Source organism: Bactrocera latifrons, unplaced genomic scaffold, assembly GCF_001853355.1.
Source record: "Bactrocera latifrons isolate USDA-ARS-PBARC rearing strain unplaced genomic scaffold, ASM185335v1 scaffold_283, whole genome shotgun sequence".
Taxonomy (NCBI): Eukaryota; Metazoa; Arthropoda; class Insecta; order Diptera; family Tephritidae; genus Bactrocera; species Bactrocera latifrons.
The window spans coordinates 167,725-191,163 of NW_017536441.1; the positions used below are offsets into that span (position 1 = coordinate 167,725).

Here is a 23,439-nt window from a genome sequence, read left to right on the forward strand (position 1 = left end):
ACGGCGGCGAAGAACTGATAAGGAGCTGCATCAGCTTCTTTGTAAAATATGGTCGGACGAAAGCATGCCCAACGATTGGAATTTAGCACACTATGCCCAATCCTCAAAAAAGGAGACCCCACAATCTATAAGGTTCTATCGAACGTATTGTGTGAAAGATTAAAGCCCACCGTCAACAAACTGATTGGACCTTATCCGTGTGGCTTCAGACCTGAAAAATCAACAACCGACCAGATATTCACCATGCGCCAAATCTTGGAAAAGACCCGTGAAAGGGGTCGACAAAGAAGAATCGACACTCACCATCACTTCGTCGATTTCAAAGCTGCTTTCGACAGCACGAAAAGGCTTGCACTCCTGCATGATATTGATATCATCGGCCTCAACACCCGCGCCGTTAGTTCTGCTTTCTCCAGACCGGACAAGGAAGCAGCACAARTGGGTTTGGCAGTGAACGAGGGCAAGACGAAATATCTCCTGTCATCAAACAAACAGTCGTCGTACTCGCGACTTGGCACTCACGTCACTGTTGACAGTCATAGCTTTGAATTTGTAGATAATTTCGTCTATCTTGGAACCAGCGTAAACACCACCAACAACGTCAGCCTAGAAATCCAACGCAGGATAACTCTTGCCAACAGGTGCTACTTCGGACTGAGTAGGCAATTGAGAAGCAAAGTCCTCTCTCGACAAACAAAAACCAAACTCTATAAGTCACTCATAATTCCCGTCCTGCTATATGGTGCAGAGGCTTGGACGATGTCAACAACGGATGAGTCAACGTTGCGAGTTTTCGAGAGAAAAGTTCTGCGAAAGATTTATGGTCCTTTGCGCATTGGCCACGGCGAATATCGCATTCGATGGAACGATAAACTCTACGAGATATACGACGACATTGACATAGTTCAGCGAATTAAGAGACAGCGGCGGACATTTTGTCCGAATGGACGAAAACACTCCAGCACTGAAATTGACGCCACGGAGCGAAAAGAAGAAACGACTGACGCGCGGTTGTTAACTCGGCTATAATCGCGTAAGCGGTGACTACGCCAATCAAGAAGAAGAAGGGTCTGATAACTCGGAAAACTTACTGTTTCTTTTAATATGCGATAGTTCCCTTCTCTTGGCAAAACATCGATAAGATCGGGAAAATAATGATATCCTTCCATCGTTCGAATACTTTATAAGTGTTGTCAGTTATTTTTTCCATTGGCGACGCTTGAAAACTAAATATTGCATACAAGAGCTCCAGCCTCACTGTTCAGGTTTGAGCTATAAGAGATTACCACAAACCGAAACTCATCATACCGCATAATCTACAAAGGATTAATTACACAAAACTCGAAATCCTATCAGAAAAAGGAGATATGGTATTGTATAAAATACAAAGAAACTGGTTTCTTACAAATATTCTGTTTGCGCTGAACACATATCAATGCAAAAAAGTTGTTTTTAAAAGCTCTAATTTCACAAATACTAGTAGGTAAAAGACTTTTTAATTTAATTTTCTTACATTTTTTATTTATAAGAAACATATTAAACATTCAATGAACAACTATTAATTTTAACCTTTATTGTAGTAATTGGATGGCCCCTTATTGTAGTAATTCGGAGGACCTTTATTATTTTGTTGTTGCTGTGCCAGTAGTAGAGGATATGCATAAGCTGCTTGATAGGCATTACAATCGGGACAAACTCCAGGCTGGCCAGGAGAACCATGTGCTCCAGGTTCGCCGGGTGCACCAACGACACCAGGTTCACCAGGTCTACCGGGTAGACCATCCACACAACGACCTTCAGGCCCTTGTGGACCAGGTAACCCCATTGGTCCGGGATGACCAACCCCATCTTCACCGCGATCACCTTTTTGTCCCTCCGGACCACGGGGACCAGTCTCACCTTGTGGTCCCTGCAAACCTGGTAGGCCAGGATAGCCACGCTCACCGGATGATCCTTGTGCACCAGGCTCACCTAGATAAAAATCGAATGTAGCAATTAGTTTTGTTAATGGGTGAAGTGTAGCATACCTTGTGCGCCTGGATGTCCTGGTGGTCCAGGGCGACCATAGCCACGTGGACCAGGTGGACCAGGTGGGCCAGTTAATGTTTGAGAAATTTCACTTATGTAGTCTAATCGCAAATTGATTAAAATTTATATATTATTAATAAACATACGTATATTTTTTCGTTACCTCTTACAACAGCCAAGCATATCTCACGTATTTCGCGTTCTTCTATATTCCGGGCTTCATTATTTATTATACCAGACTCACTAGGAGGTCCAGGCGGTCCTTGTGGTCCTGCAATACCCGGTAAACCTGGTAAACCTGGTTCTCCTTTTGTACCCGGTAGTCCTGGCTCCCCACGTTCCCCCATACCACCATCTAATCCAGGCAAACCACGTTCTCCCTTTTGGCCATTTAAACCCGGTAATCCGATATCACCTTTCGGTCCGAGCAAACCCACAGTCACATTACGTATATCTTCTGTATTAAGTATATCCGCTGTAACAATTCCAGGAAGACCTGGTGGTCCTGGTGGTCCAATTAAGCCGGGTTCGCCCTTCGCACCTGGTAAACCATCCCAACCACGTACTCCGTCTCCTCCGGGTAAACCAGGCAAACCAATATCACCCGGTTCACCTTTTTCACCTTTACTTAGGCGACCATTTAGCTGATTGGCGTACGGATATGACTGGTCTGGTAAACCCGCTCGTCCCTTTAACAAATAAATAATGGGCGATTGCATGCAATGGAATATTATTAGCTCACCGGCGGTCCTTGTGGTCCTGGCGGTCCCGGTGGCCCTCTCGGACACACTTCAGGGCATGCATGCAACTCCTGTCCTTGCAATGCAACTGGAGTGGAAGACAAAAATGTCGGGCGGTAAGTGCTAGTAGTTAAAAAAGTTAAATCTGGGCGCTGTGGCGACGGCACCACAGTTGCACGGGGTGTGGTAAATGACTCCTTTGCCGAAACTCCCTTAGGTGCCTTTGCGTATTGTGGTAGGTCTTCACATGTGGCGCGATGAGGTTTATCAACATCACAACTAAAGATCATCCATTGCAAGTCAATCTGTAAATTAAAATGTTTTACAAGTCACCTTGACATTATCGCTGTGAGTTTACTTACTGGTACTGTGCTTTTCGTTTTGCAGTCACGTGCCACAGTAAAAGCACCCTCGGTCGAATCAATTGGACTTCGTACATCAAGTGGAGTATTCAAATTGCCACTGCGGTCCGGTACGGGCTTGCAATCAACCCAAAGGCGCACAGCATCCTGTGTAACTCCAAGCATAACTTTATGCCATGAATGATCAAATATCTGTATTAAGTATGTGCATATAATTAGCAAATAACAATTATCAGAAGTTTCTTGTAACTATTTACTTCCAACTCCTCAAACGTGACCGTCTGCAAAGAACCATCATATTTGGGTAATGAGAATTCGAGCGCATTATAAAGCGGATTCATAATGATGCTCATCTGTGATTCATATCTATAATTTGAGATTTCGAAGAGGTACCACTCATTTGGTGGATCAAATTCAGGTACACGAAACGTGCATTCAAATGAAAAGGCCTCGGGTACACCCTTCGGAAATGCCTGCGATGATTCGATTGTCATGTTGGAGTACTCTTCGAAGTGATAAGCTGTCTGATAACCAGTTGAACCGACTATTTGTTGAACTCCCTGGTATTGATGATATGCTTCGTCGAAGCGATACGAAGATATGATATCATAATTGGTGAGATCCGGATCACCAGCTCTTTGTATGCTACAAGGGCTTACCGGCACAAAGTCGGCATCATCAACCTGATCATAAATGTCCAAGTCGATGTTGCCTATGATATAAAGAACAGAGATAAAATATATATATGATATCTTATAAGTTAAGGCCAAAACAAATCGTAAGTATGTATTTGCTATATAAAATCTGGTAAATATAAATCCAATATTTTTGCCTTAAATCGCAAATTTTATTTAGCATAGTTAGAATGATCCGGTTTAGGTCAAATAGATGTACACCTCCACGTCTCTGATACATACGTATCACCTAAAACTACTCAAGATAGATATAGGGTTATATATGTACATACATATATATATAAATGATCAGGATGACGAAAAAAGTTGAAACCCGGTTGACTGTCCGTACGTCCGCCCATCCGTCCGTGCAAGCTGTAACTTGAGTAAAAATTGAGATTGAGATGGAGGTTACAAAAAACACATATCGTCATTAACCAAAACCATATAAAGTGTCATAACTAAGCACTAAGTTAATAAAGCTGTAATTTGGTACAAAGGATCGTAGTAACAAGGGGCACCCGTGAGTAAACTTTTTCAAAAAAGTAGCCGAGGCCCTGCCCTAAGCTTAGTGTACATAAATATCGCCTAAAATACTTCAGGTATAACAACCAAATTTTCTGAGTACAAATCTTATAACAACTTCTATAAATAAATAATAATAACTAAATACGCCAGATATATTTAATTTTACCACCGAGTTGGTATAAGAGACCTTTATAAGAGCTGGTGTAGAAATGGGGGGATGGGTGTGGCACCGCCCACGTTTTGGTGGAATCTTATATTTCGGGACCCAACCAAACGATTTCGACACAATTTAGTTGGTGACATTCTTATTACATTCTTATGTCATATTGTAAAAATGGAAGAAATCGGACAACAACCCCACCTATTTCCCTTTTTCAACAATTTAAATTGCACTAGATTCGTTCAGTTTCCAGTACGCAAATCAAGAAAAATATAACGACATAAAACTTTGAACTAATAATGTCTTTAGTGTATGCCACCTTATGACCAAAAATTGTTCAAATTGAATAAAAACTGTTCAAGCCCCTAGGTACCAAATATTTGGACCCCAGTTGACTTTCGAAAATATTGGTGAATGTGAGATTTATAATTGAAATTCAGAGATAGTATTTTTCTCCCAGTGGTATGTCTATATGTCCAAAATGCTTTGAATCGGACTAATATTTCTATTAACCCTCATACCTGTGATCAAATTGAAAGGTGAATTTTGTCCATTTCATTTCCTTCAAAGAAATCCCATTCCGATGCTATACACTTATGACAAAGAATTTTCCAGTCATAATAGCACTTGGAAAAATCCTGCGTCGTGATGGCCATGGCCTTCAATTGAGTCAAAATGGTGTCCTCAGAGTGGTCGCATCAATTTGCTAAATAGCCAGAAGTTACACGAAAGTAAATCAGGCGAATGCGGTGGTTGCGGAATGGTATTAGTTGAAAATGTGACGAAATGATCACGAATAACCAATGCAGTATGAGCTGGTGCATTGACGCACTTCTTTGTTCAATAAATTCAGGCATAGTAAAAATTGAAGAATTCACATCTATAGCCTCTCAAATACAATAATGAATATTTTGAAATTTAGCACAGATGTCACTAACAGAACTAACAGCGATTCAAAGAAACACGGGATGTAAAAATAAAAATTCACCTTTCAATTTGATCAGAGTATAGCTAATATAAGGAAAATCGGGTGACTTTAAACCGAATATATCGGCCAATATGTGAGTTATTTCATTGAAAATGAGACAGCATGTGTTACTTATAACAGTGTGGCTTCGTGCCTAAAATAGATTAATTTGATCGAAAACTTGACATATCCCCATATAACTTGTCAGGACTTTCGACAGCCGGCTGACTTTACTCTATATGATTAGTTTTTTAGTAAGTGACATGTTGATAGTATGTAGTATTGGGAAAAGTAAATCAAATCTGATCGATACTACTCCAACTCCATATTCTACGTATAATCGCTTTCGTTTTTGTACCGAACCTTCTGTGTCTGTCGGTATAGCAGTTATGGGCTTATATCCACTTGTAATTTTGAAAAAAAATTTTGGCATATTTTGAATGTATATACATATATTCGAGAATATTGTCTGTAAATTTTAAAGTAATCTGGTAAAAAGTTTCGTAGTAAGCGCATTTGTAGAGGCGCCTCCAACCGTTTGAAAGTAGGTGGAACTTTAAATGCGTTTTTCTCGAAGCCATGTATTCTAAGTCGGTGAGTAAAATTTCTCCGAAACGGCTCGACCAATTGACTTCAAATTTTCACAGGATCTTCTGAGATATTTTTTTCAGATATTTATCGAAGGAATAAAGTTTCTAATAAAAATTCCGATTTTTTAAGTCACTTTAAATTGTAAATTTTCGTGCAAAACAAGAATTTTTTGTTGGAAAGCCCCCATTTTGTCTTCTTTGATTGATTACCTGTATTTATCTATCCTAAAAGTAATGCTTTTGGAGTTTTTATTTCAGATAATTTGGATCAGAGATATCTTCCTCACCGCCAAACACCTTTTTGTGGAGGACTTTCAGGAGACCTTCTTCCACGAACGACGGAACCCAATATTTTTTTTTTTAATAAAATATGAATTCTTAGAATACGTTAATTTCGCTAATTGTTCATGTATTTTATGTATATATTCAATAAAAAACCTCTCCAAAGAAAATTAACAAAAACTTTGAACTTACAAGTGGATATAAGCTCGTATGCAAAGTATATGTATATATAATATATAATTTCGATCGTCAAGTTGACGTTCTACACCATAAAGTAATTTACTGGCTTTGATTCTTATAAGTTTCAAGAGTATAAAATGTTCGGTTGCACCCGAACTTAGCCCTTCCTTATTTGATTTTTTTTTCTGGAAAGTTTTACACACTAAAATATACTAATTCAACTTATTTACTATTGTCACTAATTTACCAAACTTCGGTTTGAATTTTACAAGTTATTAATCCATGGATACCGAACAAATTTAATTTAAATCTGCCCTACAACATTCAATTTCTTTTACAACAAAGAGTCCCAATTCAAGCGTTTTTTTATAGTGAGTACTAGCATCTAATAATTGTCTATTTTATTATTACTGTAAGTGCGCGCTATACGCTCTTCCTCTGACTGAGGAAATAGTGTCAACAGCGGAGGTTATCAGCAGTTGCGTGCACTAATAATTTAGGCATACGCTAGTGGCTTGGTGGAATACAGATATTTCTTGATGCAGGTGGCGAGATATTTCTTTGGAATTAGTGGTTAAATAATATTAAATAATACATATCGTAGTTATTTTCCTACTTTTCATAGAATCGTTGTTGATTTCATTTTTTATTGTTTTTTGTTAATTTGAGATTTTTAATTTTACATGCATTTAATTTATTAATATTAACTTGATTTGTCTTTTATTACATTTGTAATATTTGATTTCATATTATTTTCATATCCTTTTTTATACAATTTTTCACAGTAATCTTATTTCAACACCCATACACACCACTTTGACGCTTTGAAACAGCAGCAAGATTCGGTAGAGGCCCAAGAACGAGCATAACCGCCACTATGTTATAGAATAACTTCATCGTTTGATATATTTTCACAACAGCATTTAATAATAACACTATTTTATTCAAAGCCTTTGCATTCTAAGTATGCTTATTTCCAAATCGCTTCTTCTTGTTAAGCCAAAGCTCCTTGGTCATCGAAGACCGCCACGCAACTAAATAATAGAGTAATTGAATTGTCTCAGGCAGCCATGGCCAACGAACTACTCCCTGGACTTAGATTCATACAAACACATATGAGAAGCATATACGTTTGTATTGTAATCCCCTAATCTACTCAGTTGTCACAATAAGGAGATATATTCATGAATGCTGTTCTGTTTTCTTTTTTTTTTTTTTTGTTTTAATAGTTCTTATTCCATATTTATTTGCCATCTATGTCTAATTTACACGCCGCATCTTATCGCTCCCCACTTTTTTGTTGCCAATGGACACAACATTTTCATTTTAATCGATCTAGCAGTCGATCCATTAGAACCATATGTTGACCATTGAGTACAAGTACAATCTGTTCATGACTTTACTCTCTCACTGAAATAATGAAGCAATTCTTTGTATGTCCAATGTTTGTTTGCTAGACAATTTTTAGACTTTTTGTGATTTCGAAATCCATATATATTTACTTCTAATGAACCACATAAATTTAAAAAAGTGGCACATAAAAGTTATAGTATTGTTAAAAAGCTATACAAAATTTTGCATCATTGCAGGTGTTCGAAGGACTGTGAGATCAAACAAGCCTCAATTATTGTAATTTAGTCGGCTTTTACTAAGTCTGCAAATGCATTACTGGTGGCATTCTTATGGTAGTATATTTGTAAATATAAATAACTTTTCCAAAAGTAATGGAGAGCAACAAACCGTACTATTTCAAACTCCTATTATATGCATAAAGTATGAACGAGTAATTAAAATACTTAATAAGTATAAAGTTAAAAAAAAGTAGTCTTCCAGATTGCCAGAATGTGGGACAGGATTGCTTCTCTTTTTATATTGATAAATATTATATATATAATAATACATATGCATAGTTATTTATAGGTCAATCTATCCAAAATTTACATTCACATTTATTCTCCAGCGAAACATTTTGTTTTTGTACTTTGTTCTTTGAGGCAAAATATTGGTTTTTAGTATTAGTTTTTTATTTCAAATCAATAGTATAAAAAGTTATGCATTTTAAACATTTCAACCTTTGAAAAAGCTAACTTTAAACGTTTGATTGCCGATAGACTATTTTTGTTCTCCAAAAGCAAATATAACTTAGAATAATAAATACTTGGATGTACCATAAATATCATCAGCCACTGTCTTCTTGTATGTAGTATAATACACTACATATCGTCACCTGAAATGCAAAATAACGTAACAAAATTTTCGGAAATTTACAGAGGCATGAATGAAACGCGAAATAAAATGGAACAAGAGTGCAAAAAAATGTGTAATATGGGTTAAAACTGGTTTATATCTGAGCGCAGAACCTGAAAATGTTGAACATATGTAATATTATGTATGTAATTTGAAGTAGTGAAGCGTAATCAATAAGACACTTAATTTCAAATTTTCTGATGATACGTTATTTTGCATTTCAGGTAACGATATTATGTATATGACCTTGACAAAAATATCTTCAGAAATACAAAATTTGCTATAATTTAAAACAAAAACCTAGTAGTGAAGTTTGGGTGAATATATTTTAGTCTTATGTAAGTCGATTTAAGTAGTTCTGACAATTTGTTTTATGCTATACATATAAGTTGTTCGATACTCTCCATGTGCCTAATTTTAAGCACTAACAGTAAAATAACAGACACCATATATATTCATCATGTATCCTTCTTATTCAAACGTTTGTTGGAATTTTACCCCTTTTAATTGTGCAGAAAATCGATCTAAAACCTACGAGTATACCTTCCACCTACTGCCGAGTGTGATATGTGGAATATGTCAACGGATTTTTATAAACTCCACTATTAGGCTTTATTGAGGCTACTTAAAAAGAATATGCTACCTTTCAAAGAGCCATACAGAAAGCCGTGTATTGGATCTAAAACCACTGAACTAAAAAACTCCATTATTTCTATTACTACTTGCAACCGAATTGTGTCCATAAATAATGGTATTAAACCGCCGAAATACAATAATTTCATCAAAACAGATACCACTTGCAAAACTTCTGACAACTATTCAGTAAATAGTCAATTTGAACTTAAAGATAAGAACAATTCAAATCCTTAACAAATTTTGTGACTGAAGACATGTCTCTTCTTCTACTTTATTGGCGGTTCGATTCTGCTTCAGTCTTCTGCTAGTCAACCGAAAACCTTTAAATTGTGGAGGGTTCTCTTCCATCCGGACAACACGACCTAGCCAACGCAGCCGTTGTCTCCTGATTTGCTGAACTATGTATGTCAATGTCGACTCATATCTCGTTCCATCGACTACGGGACTCGCCGCTACAAATTCGCAAAGAACCATAAACCTTCCGCAAAAAATTTCTCTCAAACACTCCTAAGATCGAATTATCATCCTATAGCTGGACGGGAATGATGTAGAGTTTGATCTTTGTTGGTCGAGAGAGGTCTTTACTTTTCAATTGCTTACTCAGTCCAAAGTAGCGCCTGTTGACAAGAGTGAATCTGCGTTGGGTTTCAAGACTGATATCGTGTTTGGTGTTGATGGTGGTTTCAAGATTAACGAAATTGTCTACGACTACAAAGTTATGACAGTCAACAGTGACGTGCGGGCCAAGTCGCTTATACGATGACTGTTTGTTTGATAACAGGAGATATTTCGCCTAGTCCTTGTTCAGAACCAGACCCTTCCTTTTAGCTTCCTTATCCAGTCTGAAGAAAACAGAACTAACGGCGGTTGTTGAGGCCAATGATATCAATATCATCGCAGTACGCCAACAGATGTACACTCTTAATTGGTTTTTCTATAGGGTACAAAAGTAGCCCGATAGGGACACCAAACCACGCCCTATTTTTTTCCATTCTTCAGAAATTTTTGCCATTTTATCATGTCGTTGTGGCGAATTTTGCGAAAAGGTCCTGGCCTATATCCTTACAAGATCAAATTGACGCAAGAACTGAAGGCGCTTGGCCACCAGAATCGTCCTATGTTCGTGAATTGGGCTGAGCAACAACTTGAAAATTATCCAGATTTTCATCGAAAAGTCATCTTCAGTGATGGGGATCATTTCTGATAGAATGGCTTCGTCAATAAGCAAAATATGATTTATTGGTCAGGTAGAAATCCACATGTACTCCATGAGTCACCATTGTATACCAAAAAAAATTACTGTTAGATGCGGTTCATACGAAATTAGCCAGTTAATTGGCCGCCTCGGTCGAGCGGTTTGACGCCGTTGAGCTATTTCTTGTGGGGACGCGTTAAGTTTAAGGCCTATTCCAACAAGCCAGCGAGGACCAATGAACTTCGTAGGAATGTCGAACGTGAAATTGTAACATTATCGACCGATTTATGATTGAAACCCGTCGAAAATTGGGTTCAGAGCTTGGACTTCTGCAAGCATGCCCGTGATGGTCATGCAAAAGAAATCGAATTCCATACATAATGGCATCGAATGTACTTTTCAGGAATAAAGAATTTCATTGACATCCCAAACCGTTTTTGTTTTATTTAAAAAAAAAAACTTCTGTAGCGCTCTTATTGAAGATGGTACCTTCTCTTCAGCTCTTTACCTCGTATTATTTTCGAATGGCTTCCTCCCGATACTAGCGGAGCTTTTGGGGTTACCAACGCCAGTTTACAAAGCTATATTAGCTTTGCAGGGATACTAAGTAAAAACACACTTTCACGGGTCTTTTCCAAGATTTAGCGCTTTGTGAAAAACTGGTCGATAGTAGGTTTTTTCGGTCTAAACCAATCAGTTTGTTTGACGGAGGGATTCAGTCTTTCACACCCTACGATCAATAAGAATTTATATGCGATATTGGAGGCTTATCCCACGGTAATTGGCGCAGATTTTGTGATCCCCTTTTTGTGGATTGGGCCGAACCCCCTTAAGTTCCAATCTTTTATCCGACCATCAGCTCGGTTGGTAATCCATCGGCCCTGCCGCTTTGTTTTTCTTCAGACGTGTAGATGCTATTCAAACCTCATCATAGTCGGGCAATGGAACATCTATTCCATCGTTACACTATCACTGCCGCTAAGCAGGCTGCAGAAATATGCCCTCTATAAAATCAGTATGCTCTGAACATTAGCCACTAGATCACAATTTGGGGTGGTTTGCTGTACAGAGGCGAGCGCGTATCTTCGCTACAACAAGAGATTCTCGAAGTATACGCACATAATGGACACTGGATACACCTGTTTTCGAAATTTTCGATTCCGAGACAGTCAAGTAACTTAATGTATTTTCTTGTGCTGGAATCTGGTACTACAGAGAACTATATTTCGTGCTCCTGCGAAGTCGATCAGCCTCAACCAATTTGGAGATGTTTTGCCATGGAGGCTGAGTTTTCCGACTGTTTTACCAAAGATGCTTTCTTTGCCCACCCTGCTGTTAAAATTACCAAGCACAAATTTTACATCGTAGAGGAGGCTGTTGTTATAAGCGTGCTCATATCGTCCTTCTCTTTCCTCGGTGTGTGGCCGCAAATCAACGTTATGTTAAAAAATTTTTCTCTGATGCCTTTACTTGTATGAGGACATCAACAGCTAGGCATCGGCAATATTTCTTTATTTATTTGATCTGCTTATTGTTTTAATATCCTAACAATAAGTTATCTTAAATATGTGTTCAAAAACTTAATAAGCTCAAGCAAGTGATTGAGCTGTTTTGGTAATACGTTGCTCTTTACTAGACATGCATATCTCTTCTTTTACGACATGTTCGTTCGCAGGAATGTCAAATGGTTTGGATGATCTCGGAGTTTAGAAATATATTTCATTCCGATGTCCTATATTTCTTTCTTAACCATAGGAATACCAAGATCTTTATGGATATTTTTAATTCGCATGTACCATGGTGAACACGTGATTGTCCTGAACATTTTTGATTGGAACCTTTGTGTTATATCAATATTAGTCGTACCACACAGTTGATTGCCATAGTTGAATGCGGCTTTATGACCGCATTATTATAGTAAAAGGAACTTGGTTCTATTCTAAATATAGAGTTTTTATATAAAAGCCAATTTAAATTTGGAGCTCCTATCTTCATGCAAGTTATCAAGTTATTATGTTTTGCTGCTGAGCATATTTTTGGTCTTAGCGAAAATGTAACATGCTTACACTTTTGTTCATTCACATTTAAGCGCCAATTGGCTATCAATTCATCGACCAATATTATTGATGCTATTATGTAGCATTACGGCTCTTTAAAGCTGTGTCATCCGCGAAAGTTGATGTCAATATTATTAGCTGTTGGAAGATCTACTGTATATACATACGATGTATAGAGTTATTCCTAAAACACTACCCTGTGCTACACCAACCCTTATCTGTCGTTCAACAGATATGGTCTCCCACTTTTACCATAAATTGTCTATTATAATATTTTAATAAGACTCCAATGTTTTCTGCAATTGTAAAGGCAGTAATTTTATTTACTACTCTGTTGTGTCATATTTTGCACGAAACCTGTGAGTTGGTATTATATTATTTTGGAGGAAAGGAGACATCTTTGATAGTAACACTTTTTCAAATATTTTAGAAAGACAGAGTAAAAGACTGATTGGTCTGTATGAAGACGGCTGTGTTAAGTCCATCTATCAAGTTAATCTGCGACTTTTTCCATGAATTTAGATAGTATCCGAAACTCAGAATTACATTGAAAAGCAAAGAGAGCACCTCTACAGCGATATTTGGTAACTTAATTAGCATATTTGGGGAAATATTATCATGTCCCAGCGACTTTTTTGGAATTAGTTCTTTGATGATACCAATCATTTCAGTCTTAAAAGACTCGAGTGACTCGTTAGCTTGGGTAAGCTGGAAAGCTTTAAGTTGTCCTTTGATCGATTAGGTTAAAATACCTTTTCTCCCAAGTCTAAGGCATTTTGGAGTCAATTGGTGGCTTCATGGACTTTTAGGCTTTCCAAACGGAATTGCGCTTGCTTTAATTTGAACATAGCTTCTTTATATATAGTATGTACATTTTAGTGTTGAATTCTTCCTAGCGTTTATGGTAGTAGTTTGGTAACTTATGCCTATTTCTTCTTTGGAGGGTGGGTTTTTATAGGAAAATAAAAATGAATTATCTAGAATATTTGGAGTGTTTTAATTTACATATTGAAAAAAAAAAATTATTTGGAAAAATTTAATACTTTATTACTATTATTATTATCACTCCAAGTTGGAATCTCAAAAAAAACTACTGAAGTTAAATTTCAAGGGTAAATAACAAAATGGCGGACTTTAAAAAACAGAGTCCTTTTATATAATGTAAGTAAAGAAAGGGTTGTAATAAAAAGTTAGGAGTGAAAAAAATTTTTCGTTAGTACTGACGAGAACTATAAGTGTATATAACAGCCTGTTAAGATTTGAAAGCAATTTTCACAATACATTGTACTTTCAAATTAAGCAAAAAAACTGTCGTTGACGTTTCTTTTAATTTACGTACAGCAGATTTCAATTGAAGCTGAGCGGAAGAGTAGCGATTTATTTGCACGACTTTTTTCATATACAAGCTTTTCTATTTCATGTTCCAGGAGTATGACTATAACCCTTTACACCGATGCTTAGTAAAACAAAATATTATAACAGGAGTCGCATTTCTGACAAAGCAAAGTGTGTCTTAAAATTAAATAAAACTGGTAGAATTCACAGTTTCTCAGTTAACTTCCAACCAAAAATGCATCAAAAATGTAAAAAGAAACTCGAAAAAGTACAAATGTATAAATGTATAAATACTTCTATATGTTTGTTTACGAAGTTGTCTACAATTTTTTCAATTTTTACTAATTTGTTTGTGTTCAGTAAGGTTTGTCATTTCATCATGTCACCTTTCACTTTGGTAGAACGCTTGGAAAAATTCCAAGATTATAACGCAAATTAATGTTCTGCTGTGGATACTGTAAGAGAAAAATAAGCTTCGTCAATAAAAAAGATTGTCGCTATTGGGGTGAATAAAATCTTGATGTGGTTCAGGAACGCAATTGCATCTCCGAAAACTGACCGCTTGGTACGGATTGTGGCAACGCGGCATCATCGGGAATTATTTCTTCCGAAAAGAGGCAGCAAATACCAGTAAGCGCTGCAACACGATGTTGACCAAGGTTCTCGGAATTTGATGGAATCGACACAGATGATCTCTATTTTCCATCAAGACACCCAAGGTTTGACATTGCGTGCAAAGTTTGGCGACTCGTCTTTCTGTCACACCTCACTTATTTTTTATAAAATTTAATTTGGAAAAGTTTTCTCAAGGCTTACTACCTATGAAAATCGCTCGCCTCTAATCTAATTTATATTCGTTCTTCTAATGTGAACCCTTCATCATTGAGAAGGCAATAAATAAGTGGGAAATATTTGATATTTTAAGTTAATATAATATTCTGAGAGCAGATATGCTTAACTGTAAAACGAGAAATAAACCATTAACTTTGAGAATAATCTAAAGAACTCAATTCTTCATGCCACTGGTAATTTAAGAATCAAATTTGGCGAAGTTTAACTTTGCAGAAACGTGACGCGATTCGGTGAAAGTAACGCACTTCAACTGGGCTCAAGTACAAGTATCCATCGTTTATACAATTTCTTTTCAACAAATAAAAAAAATTTGATAACAACAGCATTTCAATTTCTCTCAAACACTTCTTGAAGTATACAACTTTTTTTCTGGTGACTGTAAACAAAATACCGTAAGGGGAATAATTCAAGCGAATCAAAATAAAAATCAAATGACCCAATTACCAAAAAACCGGCTGCCACCATACTCAACGCAATAAATCGCATCTCCACTCGATATTTGTTTGTTCAAAACATTAAGAAGCTGAAACTTCTAGGAAGCTGACGAGCGAACGCACACCACAAACACGACAGACGCGCATTCAAATTTCACCCAAGCGAACTGCGGCGGCTTACACACACGCAACGAGAAAGCGGAGAAACAAACAGTAGCAGCCGCAACCACAGCTGGAACTGTGCGGTAAGCACACCGACGAGTGATACCGAAGATACCAGAAAACAAAAACACCAAACCAGTCAAGAAGAAGACACTAAAAGAATTCCCAGTTAAACACCTTTTTTTATTTTGTATTTCACCTCGCTCTTACAAGTTCACGTATCTTTAAGTTACTTAAGCAGCCCGCGGCTTGCTAGCAAGCGCAGTTGTATAGCGCCTGTGTTTACGTAAAGTTAGCTGTTACACGAGTGCTTTCCTACACGCCAGACACTCGCATCACTCATTCGAAATCGCGTACCAAGGCAAAAATATGCAGTTTTACAAATTCACTTTTATTTCGGGTAAGTTTCTTGTGCTTCCTAGTTAAATCGTTAACTAAATTTGCATGCTTTCAGTGCTCATTGTCTTGCTCGCCATCACCAGCGGAGAGGCCAAAAAACACAAAAAACGCAGATCCTCGTACAGTGGCGCACCTTCAAGTAACACCAAAACCAAAACCAAATGGTCCACCTCCACCGACTTGGGACACAATAGCGCACAGCTTGCCACCGAGGAACACGGCTACTATGTGAAACGTACCTTCCTACCAATGAACGCTACGGCAGCACTACGAAGTCCACCCTACCTGGGCATACCGATTGCTTGGTTTGCCTGTGAAGGTGCCTCTTGCACCAAAGCCAATACGGCGGCCATAAGTGGTAGCGCTGCGGTGTTGCAAGAGGGCTTTCTCTGCGACGATGATTGTGTAGAGCCGTACGAACCGATCTGCGGTAAAACGCCTAGTGAACTGGCTGTGTTCTACAATAAATGCAAGTTAAATGTGGCCAAGTGTCGTACGCATGGATTGTGGTTGGAAGTCGGCTATGAGGAGTGCCAAAAGACGCATCCCAAAGAGGTGGCATATGCTGAACGCAAATTCAAAACATCACCATTTTTCAAAGACACCAAAACCATCACAGTACAGAAGAAAAAAGAAGAAGATAACTCATCTTCTGAGGAGGACGATGCTGTATTAGACGTAGCATTGCAGACATTGGACAAAATAGGTCATCAAATTGCAGCCGCCGAGGCGGAAGCTTTGGACGAGGCCGCCACCATCAGTACGATAGTGAAAAGTGACGTGCAAGCGCCCAACGCGAAACCAGTTCAGGCAAATCGTATGCAGGAAAACACCGCGATCATTAAACCCGTGAAGGAAATCAGCACAACAGCAAAACCTATTAAAACGAGCGTTGCACAAGCAGTAGTGGAGAATAATGTAAACAAACCTGTTGAGAGCGCTCACTTGAAGCCAACAGTTGGTGTTGCTGTACCCGTGGCTGGCAGTAACGCTGCCACGGTAATTGTTAAGAAATAATTATGCGCAGGCATAATTATGTGATATTCCTTTTTTGATATTTTTAGAACATTATATTATACACTACAAATGTACTTATGCCTACATATATTAGCGAATAAATATTTATTACTTTGAAGTTGAGAAAGCCACAAGTTGTATAGAGCTTAATTTCTATGCAATAAAGGTGCTTGGAGGGAACACATACACTTTTAGCTTAGCTATTTTATTTAGGTTCTTTTTCGAAGAGAGTAGCGAATATCTTAAATATTATCGAAACATTGAAAAATTGAAACCAAAATAAAATCATATGTAACCATCTTTCGCCAACATTTGAGCGAAATGTGGCCAATGAAAGCACGACCATCAATCAAACCTCAGGTGTACGCTAAAAAATCCATATAAAATATAAGAAGTGTGAATTTACAAGTTGTTTTTTGTGAAATCGTCATAAGGCACTGTGTGCTCTCAAACTTTTTTGCGAAAATTGATAAATCATATCGCCAACAAACTGATTTTCAAGATGACTATAGCACTTAAAAGTCAAAAAGAGGTCAGAAGAATAATAGCTTCAAAGGCGCTTTACATAACATAAAAAAAAAATATTTTTTATAATTACTTATACATAATATAATAAATCATAGTTCGAATATACATACCTCCGGATCAGTCACATCAATCATTTGGCAGGTGAGTACATTCCCCCCTAAATTAAATAAAAAATAGAAACAAAACATCAGCTCCACTCAAATGATAAATGATTCCTTTGGAACCAGTATCAGCACAAAGGATATTTACTGTTAGCATTAAAGTCCTGAAAATAATTTAAATTAGTAGACTAACCAGAGAAATCTTGTGCACGAGGCTATCAAAATAAATAGACAACTTGAAATCATAGCAAGTTGCTTACTATTTTAAAAAATTTATAAATAAATTCAAATATAATATTTATTCTTCGAGTCTACAACTGCGCGCCAGTAGTTCTTCCTCTTCGCTGTTTGTAGCCAATTGGTTATTCCAAGTGTAGACAGGTCCTTCTCCACCTGGTATTTACACTGCGTCGAATACTCTGAGAGCTGAAGTATTTTGATTCATTCCGTTCTACCCTGCGGAGCCACTGTCTTTTAATTCGCTGAACTATGTTAATGTCATCGTATAACACGTACAGCTCATCGATCCATCGATTGCGGACTTCGCCGTTGCCAATGCGCAAAGAACCATAAATCTTCCGCATAACCTTTCTTTCGAAAACTCGCAACGTCGACTCATGAGATGTAGTCCTTGTCCACGCCTCTGCACCATATAGCAGAACGGTAACAATGAGTGATATATAAAGTTCAGTCTTTGTTCGTCGAAAGAGGACTTTATTGCTCAATTGCCTACTCAGTCCGAAGTAGCACCTGTTGGCAAGAGTAATTTTTACGTTGGATTTCGATACTGACATTGTTGTTGCTTAATACTGGTTCTAAGATAGATTCAATTATCTACGACTTCGAAGTTATGTCTGTGACGACGAAGCCAAATCGCGAGTGGGACGACTGTTTGTTTGATCACAAGCGATATTTCGTCTTGCCTTGAACTTAAGGGCTAATGTGGTAAACATTTTTGAAACCATCGAAATAATTACTTTGTCATACAATACGGTACATAATTATTCTCGATCTAAAATATTATAAAATCTGACATTTACTTGATTTCAATAATATTTCATATATGTAATTAAAAAAAACGACTTCGAGGAATAGACGTCTATTTTTTAAGTGAAAAAATAAATTGAGGTAAATCTGGGTTCGATTAAGTTAACTAAGGAAAATTGAAATAAAAGGTTTCAAATGTAAGGCATTAATAAAACACTTTCAATGTAGTTAGATATACATACATACATAGTATAAACTTATAGACGTATATCACCTGTTTTCAGTCTTTCGCTGTGTCTTCGGTCATCTTCGAATGTGAGACATAATTGTATTGTATAATGTTGCATTAACAGTTTCATTCATTTATTCCACAAGTTTACTATCAAAATATCTTTAATTGTTAAAACTTCTCTGACCTCATTAAAGAGCATTAAAGAGAGTTGTTTAAAGTTAAGTTTAGTTTAGTTTAGTTTAAATTCATCATCGGTTGCTTTTCCTTTACTTAATAGTTGGACAATAAACTCATCGGTGACTGAGATAATTTTTTGTATAAAATAGAATTGAATACTTAGTGAAGTTGTCAGTACATCTAAATCATTCCAGCTGGGTCTAATCTCTATGATGCAGGTGGTGTTTTCTTCAACAGAGATAAATATTAAAAACTAAAACTCTGCGTATAACAAGGAATTAAAAAAGACATTAAAACAACTGTTATTACCATGAATTCGCTTGCCACTTAAGTGGTCATATAGGTTTTGAGAAGTTTTTGAATGTCTGAAGAATATTTCATGGCAGAAAACACTTAAAAGTTTGACTTTCACAACCTTGAAACTTTCACTAGAAATTTGACCAAATTTCCAAATCGATGCGATCAGTAACTTTTTCGTGTCAGAATAGCTCAGGTCAGACGTTGTCTGGCAAAAAAAAATCATTCTATTTTAGGCGATATTTGAACCAAAGACACTCATCGCTAGTTAAAAAGTTAAATTTATGTCACTTTTTCCGTCTCTTTGTATGCTTAAATCTTTAAAACTACGCAACGGATTTTGATCCGGGTTTCTTTAACAGATAAAGTGATTGAAAGGGAAGGTTTATATGTATTATAGCATCCAATAAATAGTGAAGAAATACTGTTATTTTTGAGGTTTATAATGGGATGTCGTAAATAATTAACTACGAGTTTTATTAAAACAATGTCCTAAGTATTGTACACATTGAAAGGTCTACAGAAACTCCGCGCTGGTATATATCCATATCTTATGGATATCACATAAGCTCGGAGCTTTCTAACGAGGAATATTTAAACGGAACGGAAACGATATGAAGTATGTGCGTAGTTTCTAACTGATCCTTCCTCAAAAATAATACAATTGCTGAATATTTGGAATAATAAAATAGAACTGGTACCAAATACGCAGTGCAATGAATTATAAGTGGCTCAATTATCAGTCGATGAATGCCAGCCAACTGACGATTGGACTGGATAGTAGTACTATCTGTGTATGAGCCACAGTAAAACGTGGACGGGTCCTCTAGTTTGAGAATAAAAAAGGTTGTTTCCTATCTTTCAAAAAAAGTAAAGATTTTTCCTCTACATTTCGAAAAAAACAAAATTCATTTCGAACTAAACGCCATTCTCTCTCTTGAATTCCGTATCTCTTCTTTACTTACATATACACCACATATGTATGTATGTATACATTTAGGTAACAGACAAAAATCTTTCAAAAAGTTTAACTTTCTTTTATTAATCTAGTAATTGTCGGCTCCATTTCCTTAATTTAAAAAGTAAAGTCAATAATAATAACTAATGAGCCACCGAAAGCAAAATCAAGGCCCCAGGCTATACAGAAGTCGGTAGTGCTTAGTTCATTAGTACCACACTACATACTTTCTTTCATTGCACATTCATTACCGCTGCGCTGCGTCCGCCCACAATCCACTAGTGACGGACCAACAAACATATACAATTCGACACACGGTGGCACATACATATATAGGGTGTTTGTTTTTCAGTGGAATACAACTTCAACACATTTTTTAATGAAAAAAAGTTCAGTTGGTTCATCTGTCAAACCAGTTGCCAAAGTAAACACATAATTTGACATGTATTTTGCTGCATACTTCATAATCGGAGAAAATACCAAATAAACTCTTATAATGGAGTCATTCAAAAATCATGAAAATTATTTCGAAAAATCGCGTTCTGTGAAATAAACTGTCAAAAACAATTTTACCCTTAACGATTACAGAAATCCGTTTTTGCGGTTTTCGAAAGTGAAACTCTCTAGACTCTCTTGGTAAAGTTAATATCTGGGTTTGCTTATGAAATTAAAGTTCCATGTCTCCAAGAAAGCACCCTTTATATCAATCTAATTTTCTATGCCAACTGTTAAGTTATATCAGTGCTTGTGCATTGCACTAAAGAGTGATTAAAACATGATGAGGCACTTTGATTGTTTTGATTGTCTCTCAAGTGTTGCATTAAAGATCGCTTCACATATTTAACGAGCAACTCATTAAAATAATTTCTAACCCGAAGATACTTGATACGTTGCGGCGCTCATTACGCGTTATTGATGCCACTTCTATGGAAGCGAGAATTTGAAGGGTCACCGCAAAGAATAAAATTAGCTGCGAGACAGACGTACTTTCAACCAAAATGGGTAAAGAAGTAGCCTAAAGTCTAAATATATATTTTTTGTTTATGGACATAGTCTTTTGGGTTCTTTGAAGTGCTTGCTAGTAGGAAGTGAACGCCGACAAGATAACGGTATAAAAGCATGCGCAAGGTCGACGCAGTGCTGCATTAACAGAATGGCTACACGAAAAATCACTACAGCAACACTATACTTCGGCTTGATGTGTGTTGGTAAGGCGAAAATGCATGCGGCACTATTTCTGCTTAGATTTCTTTGTAGCAAATTTTATGCTTTTTTAACACTCCTAACTCCTTGCAGTGCACGCAGCCGCTTTGGAGCCCACTTTGGTGAATAACACCACCACGGGCGCGCCTGAGAGAGCAAGTGTCAATACGAACACCATCACAACATCAACAACAACGCCGCTCACTATTGTAGACACCACAATTATAACTCCAAACGAAAGTCAGCTGGATAATGACGAGTCTATGCCGAAACAAGCAGTTGAAGGACGTGCGGTCACGCCGATTGGCACCAAAGAGTTAGATGGACGTAGCGCCTACATAAACAATCAATATGTGGCAGACGAGGCACCACTGTCGTACAATGATACCTCTCCGCCACTCTATCAATTTCTGCAGGAGCAAATGGAGCAAATACTCGCCTCGAGTTTGCCCGGTGAATATCGCTTGGAGAACAATGCCGCCAATAAAGAGAGTAGTGCGGTTGGCAAAGAGATGACCACCGATGGTTATGGTGTGCCAGCGCTACAAAATACCGTAAGCAATCCCGTATTCGCCTATGGCGGCACCAATTTTCAGGAAGAAGACGATGATTTGGTAGGAGCCTATGACAAGGGACCGGATAAGTATTATCATAGCATAGCGCCTACCAAGCCAAGCACGCTGGAACTACCAAAACCGATAAAAGTGCATAACATTATTACGCGCCCCAAATTAACGCACACAGCGACAACAACCAGCACCACAACAACCACAGAGACACCGAAAGCACCGAGCTTGGGTGGTTATGGTGGCGGTCAGGTGTCACTCTCAGCGGTTGCCGCAGCGCAGCAGTACAAGCCACAAGTGTCCAACAATAACAACAATGGTTATGGCTCACAGCCCATGTACAGCTTTAAGCCACAAATCAAAGAGGAGTATTATTCGCCCAACCAGAGCAAGTACACTTATGTGCGTCAAAATAGCACAGTGCATATGCGCAAACGTCGCATCACATTTAAGACGGTGGCATCTGCATCACAGATCATCTCCACGCCGCTGGCAGATTTGATGTTCAAGTACTCGATTGGTGTGGCGAAGCCTTCGATGGCGGCCGGTGGCAACTCTTTGTACGAGCAGGATGATCAGCCCGTACACAATTCCCCTTCAAGCGGTTATAATGATAATCTGGATCTGCCGAAGCACACGTATAGCGGTAAAATATCACATAGCAGTCACAGAAAAAACTAAGTCGATACAACTTTATTATTTATTGTATGAAATAAAATTTTATAAACTATAACGAAGGATTATTGGATTATTTTCATTTTTTTATTTTTATTCTCAAAGGCCATGCTTCGTCACAAACGTCACATTCGAAAACTAAGATCGAACATTTTTAAATTTTAGCATTATCGAAAGTTGACCTTATACCGAGACTTTCTACAGTAATATTTCTGTTGTTGGTGTAACGGCAGAAAACATTGCTGAAATAAATTCCAAGAATGATGCCAAGTTGAGTCCTTGGCCGCATAAAGTGCGGATCCGTTCTGGTTACTTGGACCCAACTGTCGTGGGAACGGTTCGACAGTACAATATTTCTCATCGCTTAATTTTTTATCTGAATAACTATTTAGCTAATATTGATCTTTCATTGGCCCAGCCGAAGCCCAACGATCTAAGCTAACTATCGAAACGAACATATGAAGGCGATCCTAAAAGTTGTATGTATGTACATATGTATATGATACCACTTCCACAAGAAATATTAGGCGCAGTACAAAGAAGTTTTTGAGTCGCTTCGAGACCTTCAAAAAAACATGGACCCACACCAGTGGAAAAAACAGTCAAAACATGTCTTGTAAGTAATGGTCTCTACTTACATTTTCATTAAAGGAGTCTGAGTCCTTACTGCTTGACTCAGTTATTATATTGAATAATAACATCGGGAGCGTGAATTAAAATTTAAAATTTTTTGGACTGACGACGGAAAAAATACCAGCAATAAGGACGTTAAGATGTATCGACTTCATCATACACGAAAGAACTAACGGATCGATACTAATCAGTACTCGCTAAACCAATTACTTTTGAGCTTAGATCCTTTCATCACCA

General features: G+C 37.5%; 3 protein-coding genes across 3 annotated transcripts; 2 read left to right on the forward strand and 1 right to left on the reverse strand.

The window, feature by feature from the left end:
• Positions 1 to 1,498: 1,498 nt before the first annotated feature.
• On the reverse strand, positions 1,499 to 7,560 carry LOC108970127 (collagen alpha-1(IX) chain-like). The gene is made up of 7 exons (XM_018935281.1): positions 7,324 to 7,560; positions 3,388 to 3,842; positions 3,131 to 3,322; positions 2,771 to 3,073; positions 2,192 to 2,717; positions 2,028 to 2,129; positions 1,499 to 1,971 (listed from the first exon to the last, which is right to left on the reverse strand). Exons 1-7 carry the CDS (start codon positions 7,406 to 7,408, stop codon positions 1,565 to 1,567), a joined length of 2,070 nt encoding a protein of 689 aa, XP_018790826.1. The 5' UTR covers positions 7,409 to 7,560; the 3' UTR covers positions 1,499 to 1,564.
• Positions 7,561 to 15,207: 7,647 nt separating this feature from the next.
• On the forward strand, positions 15,208 to 16,979 carry LOC108970121. The gene is made up of 2 exons (XM_018935273.1): positions 15,208 to 15,829; positions 15,884 to 16,979. The coding sequence occupies exons 1-2, from the start codon at positions 15,799 to 15,801 to the stop codon at positions 16,843 to 16,845; spliced, it is 993 nt and encodes a 330-aa protein (XP_018790818.1). The 5' UTR covers positions 15,208 to 15,798; the 3' UTR covers positions 16,846 to 16,979.
• Positions 16,980 to 21,279: 4,300 nt separating this feature from the next.
• On the forward strand, positions 21,280 to 22,621 carry LOC108970123. Its single transcript, XM_018935275.1, has 2 exons — positions 21,280 to 21,333; positions 21,422 to 22,621. The coding sequence occupies exons 1-2, from the start codon at positions 21,324 to 21,326 to the stop codon at positions 22,573 to 22,575; spliced, it is 1,164 nt and encodes a 387-aa protein (XP_018790820.1). The 5' UTR covers positions 21,280 to 21,323; the 3' UTR covers positions 22,576 to 22,621.
• The last annotated feature ends 818 nt before the right edge of the window (positions 22,622 to 23,439 follow it).